The following is an 8,315-nucleotide window of genomic DNA, read 5'->3' as shown; positions in this document are numbered from 1 at the left end:
AGACACAAAACTCAAAACAGTCATTATTTGTAACACAGGCTGTCCAATGTTCAAAACTTTGCATATTGCGTTCATATCTTTAAAGAAGCCTTGCATTTGCAGAAGCATTGCTTCAAAAAACTAATTTATTATGAAATATCATAGGAACATTACTTTAGATCACCCACACACAAGATACCCATAGTTTCACTGTTTAGTTGTTAGTACAATCATTAAATATAGTTGTTCAAAACACAAGATGCAGCTTTCATTATGGTTCTCCACATTCATACATCATTGTAATAGACTAGAGAGAAAAGTACAGACACTGAAAGCATTACAGTTTTTGTTGCTCGCTTTGGTACTAATTTCACAAGTAAGGTGTACTTTTTCAAAACTTCAAAACAAACATTTCAGCATATTTTCAATTGTCTTAGTACAATACACACAATCAGAAAGTATCATTTTCACTACACAAAATAATTGTTTCATCTATATCAATGTTTCATTCACAGTACTGCTTTTCATAATGCTCTTACTATCAAGCTTTTCATTTGCATGTCTACACACAAATAAGAAAACCCTTCACCAAATCAGCAAAACATTGTAGTTTTCTTGCAAAAGCTAATAAACCTTGCTTAACTCTTCAAACCTTCGTAAAAATTGTATTTTCGTATCAAACAGTTAACACAAGCCATCACATTACAGTTTTTTACAATCGCTAGGACACATTTCTCAATACTAAAGTCACTTTTTCAAAACTCTTCACACAGTGAGCACAACAGCAGTCTGTGTGAGCTAAACTGTGGATCATTTTTCATTGCTTTGGCACAACATGCATTCATTGACTACTTCTTTCAAATTCCATGAATTCTTTTCTCATTTCGACACAACAACTGTCAAAACTCTGTGTACCTACAGCCCAGTTTGCACACGTTTACATACTCTTTTCAAAATTGTTAAACTTGAGTTCAAAACAATAACATAATACAAAACTGAATAAAACAGCAATTTTCTGCATTTCTACAATAATATTTTATTACAGTAATATATATTTAGAAAAAGAAAATGAAATGCTATCAAAACCGTTGGACCAACTACAGGTGATTCCTTTTGTAGCTGAAGACCTACATGAGTTACTCCTTTACATAATTTCATTATCATCTATAAAAAGTATTTGCATTGAATAGTTTGCATTGTGATGTAAACATGGACCAAGCCGGACACAGAGAAGTGGCTGAAAGAGCAAGAGGGCGACGTATGCGTGGTGGAAGAAGAATAAGAGGACGATCAAGAGCTGTAGTCTCAGATGAGATCAGGGCAACTATAACTGATCATGTAATAAATCATGGTCTTTCAATGAGAGAGGCAGGTCTGCGAGTGCAGCCAATTCATCACTAAACACCAATGACTGGTACATATGGGTTCAGTCATTTTAGACACTTCCAAAACTGTTGCAACAGAGATGGAAATACAATTTTTAAATAAATGAATTATGTTTCCCTCTTCGTTGCCACAGTTTTGGAAGTGCTTTTTCTGTTCATTAGAAGGGGGTGACCCAATACTTTTGGCAATATAGTGTATCAGCAGAAGATTGCCAGGGATGGATCAGGCCTGCCAAAAGATTATTTTCTATGTATTGCTATAGATGACATACAATGTGATGTGGATGAGAACCTGTGGCCAAATGCAGTACATAGAGTTGATTAGGATTCCTACAATACAATATATGCAAATGTATATACAAATTCTTGCATTTTGGAATAACTTATATATAAAATATATATATTGAAACATATAGCATCATGTCTAATTCATTCCTGTAACATATATGTTGCTGTAAACAGTAGTCCTTAGCAGGTGTCCTTCTTTTACAGAAGAAAACATTGTTTAATGTCACCTGTTGTTAGTGTTTTTTAGGTCTTACTTTTATAGATCACCAAGTGTGTTTGTTAACTGACAACCCTTGCTAGTGTTATGAAAGAATGAGCTGGTCTGAGACATGTATGAAGTGTTTTGATAGTTGTTGTGCATTTTGAATGTGAAATGAACTGCTGTGCCAAGCTGAAAGTTGGTTAGGAGAAGTGTGTGAAGAGTTTTGAAAAAGTGACTTTGGCATTGAGAAATGTGTCCTAGCGATTGTAAAAAACTGTAATAAGCACACAATGCACCAACTACACACTGATGGTCAGAGGTGGGTAGAATACCCAAAAACTGTACTCAAGTAAAAGTAAAAGTACTTGAAGAAATATTTACTCAAGTAAAAGTAAAAGTAATAGTCTGAATAGTTACTTGAGTAAGAGTAAAAAAGTATCGGATAAAAAAACTACTCAAGTAGTCAGTTACTAGTTACTTTGGATCATATACTGATTATACTATATTTTTATTTAGATATATAAACCAGCATCCCAGCCTCAAAACATACCTAACCAGCATATGCTGTTTTTTTGTTTTTGTTTTTTTCAACAACGATAAATCAATATATTTGAATGATCATATGACTCTGAAAACTGAAGTAACAGCTGATACAAATTCTGATTTGCATCACTGAGTTAAATTAAATTATATTTTAAAGTTTAATTATGTATTATAAATGTATATAACCTCGGAGAAGAGTGAAAACTCCTCACATGACCGCTACAGAACATCTGAACATAACGAAACAAATGCACATTGACGGATCTTCTTCCGTCTGTTCTGCAAAATGTAAACAAATGTAGCCTTTATTTCTGCAAGCGTAAATATTGTGAAAATATCAATATTAATTGTGTCTGGGCAAGGCATTCCTCCTGGAACTAACGGGTTTGGCGGGTGTTTATTTCATACTCTGTGACAGCTTATTTAATGAATAAATTATACAATGTATTTAATGTGTAAGGTACATGTACAACAAACTGGTAATGTCATGGTATCGTGTATTGCAATCGAATCTATACCTGTGGAACCGACAGCACACGCGGTGTTCATCTAATAAAGATCTTCGTAGCTAGCAAACCAGCCTTTGCAGATTCGCTTTCAACTGACTGTAGATCCAAAGCCATGTCTTCAACGCTCTTGATGTTACAACTCTGAGTGAGAACCGCTTCAGACGACTCAGCGCGTGCGGCAGGGAACTGAACGAATCATTCAAACTGATTCGCGAACCGATTCACTGGTTTGCCAACTGGTTTGATCAAGCCTTCGAACAGAATTGACTCAAAAGAATGAATCATTCGCGAACGGGCATCGCTCATTGCCCAGAAAAAAAGTAGACGGCGCGCTTGGAATAAATCGAAGGATTTTTAACTTGTATTGCATTAGATAAAATAACGAGAGGAGCGTCGCCCACAGTAACGAAGTAAAAGTACCGTTTTTTCACTAAAAATGTACTCGAGTAAGAGTAAAAGTACCCATTTTTAAATATACTCTAAAAGTATTAGTTGCCCAAAAAATTTACTCAAGTAAATGTAACGAAGTAAATGTAACTCGTTACTACCCACCTCTGCTGATGGTATGAATAAAAAACACATCTGGCTTTTGCTTTCTCTGTGCACAAGGTAGGCTATGTCAGTTTGAGGTCATACTTTTGTCATAGTTCTGTAAACATAGAGAGATCCAAACTTCAAGTACTGGTGTTTATTTACACACATCAAAACAAACACAAGTGTTTTTTTCCAAGTCAAAACAAAATAGTAATTTCACTGAGAAAAAAAAAGAAATCAGTCTACATCGTGTCGTCTCTCTGGGTCCGGCCACAAAATTTCATCTACATCACATGCAATGTTCTCTAGTCCAAGGCACCGGGGAAAATATCTTCTGGAATGGCGTATCCAGGCCTGACATGATGCCTGGTCAGTATCCCCACATGCCTCCTCCATTGCCTGTAAAAGGGCTATGCATTGATGGGGATGACGGTCATAGACCTTCCAGCGCCAGGCAGAGAACAACTCTTCAACTTGCAGAAAAACAGCCCCAAAGCATGATGTTTCCACCCCCATGCTTCACAGTAGGTATGGTGTTCTTTGGATGCAACTCAGCATTCTTTCTCCTCCAAACACGACAAGTTGAGTTTTTACCAAAAAGTTCTATTTTGGTTTCATCTGACCATATGACATTCTCCCAATCCTCTTCTGGATCATCCAAATGCTCTCTAGCAAACTTCAGACGGGCCCGGACATGTACTGGCTTAAGCAGGGGGACACGTCTGGCACTGCAGGATTTGAGGCCTTTGTTACTTCGGTCCCAACTCTCTGAAGGTCATTCACTAGGTCCCCCGTGTGGTTCTGGGATTTTTGCTCACAGTTCTTGTGATCATTTTGACCCCACGGGGTGAGATCTTGCGTGGAGCCCCAGATCGAGGGAGATTATCAGTGGTCTTGTATGTCTTCCATTTTCTAATAATTGCTCCCACAGTTGATTTCTTCACACCAAGCTGCTTACCTATTGCAGATTCAGTCTTCCCAGCCTGGTGCAGGTCTACAATTTTGTTTCTGGTGTCCTTTGACAGCTCTTTTGGACTGAAAATATGTGCAACTGAATAAAAGCATTACAAGCTGTGTTACAAGTGTGATCAGTTTGGATTTTTGTACTAAGAGTTTTGAAAAAGTACACCTTGTGAAATTAGTACCAAAGCGAGCAACAAAAACTGTAAACAAAATTTGAATTATTGATGAAATAATCAACAAATTTGATAAGAAAAAAAGATAAGAAAAAACTACAGTAGGCCTACAGTAAAATGTCAACTGGAGTGTTCCTCACTGCACTTATGTTTTTATCAACCCTGTCTTGTGGATTTGGCCACAGGTTTTTGGCCACATCATAATGGATGTTTTTATTAGCTAAAATCTTGGAAAAACTCTTCTGGTATGGCAAATACAGGCCTGACATTGGTCTCCTGTGATGTTATTGCATGCATCATCCATGGCCTGGAGAAGAGTGACTTGTTTGTGAGGAGGCCTATTGTGAACCTTCCACCTCCATGTGGAGAAAAACTCCTCAGTCGGGTTACAGTAAGGAAATGGGAGTATGGGGTAAATACAAGGTGATAAACTGTGGATGGGCCTGAAACCATGATTGCTTTCAGTGCCGTTGCTAGGAATTCTGGGCCCATTGCACTGATTTTGCTGTGGGGCCTCCTCAAAATCACATTCAGTGGGGGGTGGTCGGGCCCCCCAAAGAACATCATTCTGGGCCCCTCTCAACTGCTGGGCACTCAACATCTCCTCCATGTCATGGCCAGGTTAAAGCCTGCCTCATCCAAAAATATGAATGGCTTTCATCAGCTTTCAGCTCTATCACCCTCTAAAAAGCAGTAGGAAAAGCAAATGCTGATAACAATGACATAGAATTTTTGGGGATTTTTTTTTTCCTCTCTCAACAACAGGCATCTTGAAACTGATCATACCTGAACATACTCTGTTGCTTTTCAATTTTTTTAATTGCTTTGGAGCAATTTTCATAAGCAATTGGTAAATTTTCAAAACTCTTAGTACTAATATCACAACAGATCATCAAAAGTGCACTTTTTTCAAACATTTCAGCATATTTTCAATTGTGTTAGTACAATACACACAATCACAAAATATCATTTTCACTACACAAAATAAGTGTTAAATCTATATAAATGTTTCATTCACAGTAAGTGCCTTTCATAAAGCTATTACTATCAAACTTTTCATTAGCATGACTTCTCATTCAGTTTACAGTTTTTGCCCGTTGCTTGAACACATTTTGCAAAACTTCGCTCATTGTGCCAAAACTCTACACACAAGTAAACATGACAACACTGGGAAATATACCATTCACATCTGTGTCAAATTGAAACTCTACTATCAAAACCTAAACTCTGCTATCAAAACCTAACATTCCTTTCTCAAAATGTAACTCTGATGACAAATTGACACATACTTGCATCATATGCATACACTTTCAGATCAGGGGGAACACACTAGTTTGCTTTATATAAAACACTGCAGTCTTGGATTTTCACTGTTTATTCAGAAGGCATATTTTCAGGAGGCACATTTTCAAACAACCAAAAAAGCAAAATACTCAATATTGTACATTGCAGTAACATGAATTCAGATAAAGCAAAAAAATAATAGCAAAAACACTATACTGTAAACACAGAAAATCATGGCAATTGCATACGTGGGCTCATGGATCCCGCCGTCTGTTGGGGTCTGGCCACAGGACCTCATCGACATCGCAAGCAATGTCTTCTCCCGCTAGGCACCGGGGAAAATATCCCCTAGCATGTCAAAACCATCCATGGATTGCTGTCACCTGAATGTCGCCGCAGGCCTGATCCATTGCCTGCAGAAGAGGCATGCGGGCATGTGGTTGGCGGTCATATACGCCATCTCCAAGCCGAAAAGAATTCCTCTATAGGGTTTAAAAATGGTGAGTAAGGGGGCAAGTATACCACTTCAAACTGATTGTGGTTGGTGAACCAGGTCTGGACCAGAGCAGCCCGATGGAAACTGACATTATCCCATACCACCACAAACCTGGGCTGATCTGGTCTGTACAACTATATTATGGAGAGCATCTAGAAATGGGAGTATATGTTGGCTATTGTATGGACCTAGTTTTGCATGATGATGCAGAAGCCCCCGAAGGCTTATGGCGGCACACAATGTGATATTTCCCCCGCGCTGCCCCGGGACGTGCACAATTGCCCTTTGGCCAATTACATTACGACCCCGTCGTCTTGTTTTGCTCAGGTCAAATCCAGCTTCATCAATGAAAATGAATTCATGAGGCTGTGCAGCTCCATCCATGGCCAAGATTCTCTGTAACAAAAAAAAAACCATATTACTGTACTCCAGTGCTACACATACAGAACCCTCACCCCATCACATAGGTACCTGTGTAGCTCTCCGAATGGATCCATGTGGTACTGATATGGTACATATTCAGCTGCTACTGGATTTCACCAATACTGTATTGTAAATGTAAAGGACAGTTACACTTACCCGTACATATTCAGCTCGAAGTCCTTTGACCCTGACGCTGTTCTTCTCAAATGGAACCCTGTAGAGCTGCTTCATGGTGATGTTGTGTTTTCCCAAGATGCGTCTGATGGTGCTGATGCTCACATGGTTTATGTTGTTGAACACTTGGCTGTCTGCAAGTATTTTCTGTCGTAGCTGGTGGAGACGGATGGCATTGTCTGCCCTCACTAGGTCCACAACGGCAAGTTCCTGCTGTTGTGTGAACAGGCGTTGGCGTCCTCCCCCAGAAGGTCTTCTAGTCATGCTAGAGAAATGCAACCACAAATTGTCTTTTTCTTACAGTACTTTACTGTATATACTGTATCATCCACTGTACTGAAACATCTCAATATACTGCAAGTAATCATGGTATGTTTCACAAAAACTACCACTTTGGCTGCAAAAGGAGAATTAGCACCCTGCAATACCCTGTACACGTGATGTGGTAATGTGATATACTTTAGTACAGTGCTGTAAATACCATCTGAGTAGAGTAGAAGGTAGAGAGGTGAAGACATACCGGTTTTCTAGTCGGAATGTTCTTATTACAGATGCCACTGTGAAGCGGCTTAGATGTGGGTGGACTCTCTGCCCGGCTTCCCTCATAGTCAGGCCATGGTTGATGACATGGTCCACCAAAGTTGCTCTTATATCATCAGAAATAGGGGTCCGTGCATGGGCTCTTCGACCTGCTCTTGCTCTTGCTCTTGCTCTTGCTCTTGCTCTTGCTCTTGCTCCATCCATGCTTGCAAAGTTCTTGAAATGGCTAAACTGAGGGCTTTTTGTAGCTGGCTGATTGGTGTTCAGTTTTGCAAGTAAGTGCCTTCAGGTGTGTATTTGAGTGGTTGCAATTGCCCGATGTGTTTTGTATTTTGGATACATGTGTTTTCTAAATGGCACCCTGAGATTTCATTTTTGAACAAAGTGTCTTATGTATGAAATAGAGTGTAGTATGCAGGACCAAGTGTGTTGCATAAAGGAGTAAATGTGTTGCAGAATTGCAACTAGAGTGCAAAGCAGCGCTTTTGTTTAAGGTATGGGTACATGTGTTTGAGGTATGGTAACAAAAGCTTCAAGTTGTGTTACTTTAGTCTAAGCATGGGTCTATAGTGTTCAAGCAACGGACAAAATCTGCAATACATTTGTCTATTATTTAATCTAACTCATCTTAATGGTTAATCAGTGAATCATTTGGTGCATCTATAGATATAGATTCAATAAATATTTAGTTTCTATAGAATGTGATTTCAAATTAGGGATAACCAAATGTACTGAATTATTTTTTACACTAAAAGTGATTTATCTAAGATGATAACCACTATTTTGTAAGGGTGTGTGTGTGTGGTTCAGGTAAACCCTATT

At 38.7% G+C, this 8,315-nt stretch overlaps 1 protein-coding gene across 1 annotated transcript; it reads right to left on the bottom strand.

Annotated features, from left to right (window-relative positions):
- Nucleotides 1–6,216: 6,216 nt before the first annotated feature.
- LOC131546504 (uncharacterized) lies at nucleotides 6,217–7,697 on the bottom strand. The gene is made up of 5 exons (XM_058786105.1): nucleotides 7,474–7,697; nucleotides 6,936–7,218; nucleotides 6,654–6,752; nucleotides 6,383–6,490; nucleotides 6,217–6,273 (listed from the first exon to the last, which is right to left on the bottom strand). Exons 1-5 carry the CDS (start codon nucleotides 7,695–7,697, stop codon nucleotides 6,217–6,219), a joined length of 771 nt encoding a protein of 256 aa, XP_058642088.1.
- Between the last annotated feature and the right edge of the window lie 618 nt (nucleotides 7,698–8,315).

This window comes from Onychostoma macrolepis, chromosome 09 (assembly GCF_012432095.1).
Source record: "Onychostoma macrolepis isolate SWU-2019 chromosome 09, ASM1243209v1, whole genome shotgun sequence".
Taxonomy (NCBI): domain Eukaryota; kingdom Metazoa; phylum Chordata; class Actinopteri; order Cypriniformes; family Cyprinidae; genus Onychostoma; species Onychostoma macrolepis.
Note: the sequence above shows the minus strand (reverse complement) of the source record. Positions and strands in the feature narration are given on the sequence as shown.

Coding starts and splice junctions, on each gene's coding strand:
- LOC131546504 (XM_058786105.1), bottom strand. CDS start 7,697: ATGGATGGAGCAAGAGCAAGAGCAAGAGCAAGAGCAAGAGCAAGAGCA. Junction 7,219..7,473: donor ACATTCCGACTAGAAAACCG/GTATGTCTTCAC, acceptor GCATTTCTCTAG/CATGACTAGAAGACCTTCTG. Junction 6,491..6,653: donor CAAGACGACGGGGTCGTAAT/GTAATTGGCCAA, acceptor TCCATAATATAG/TTGTACAGACCAGATCAGCC.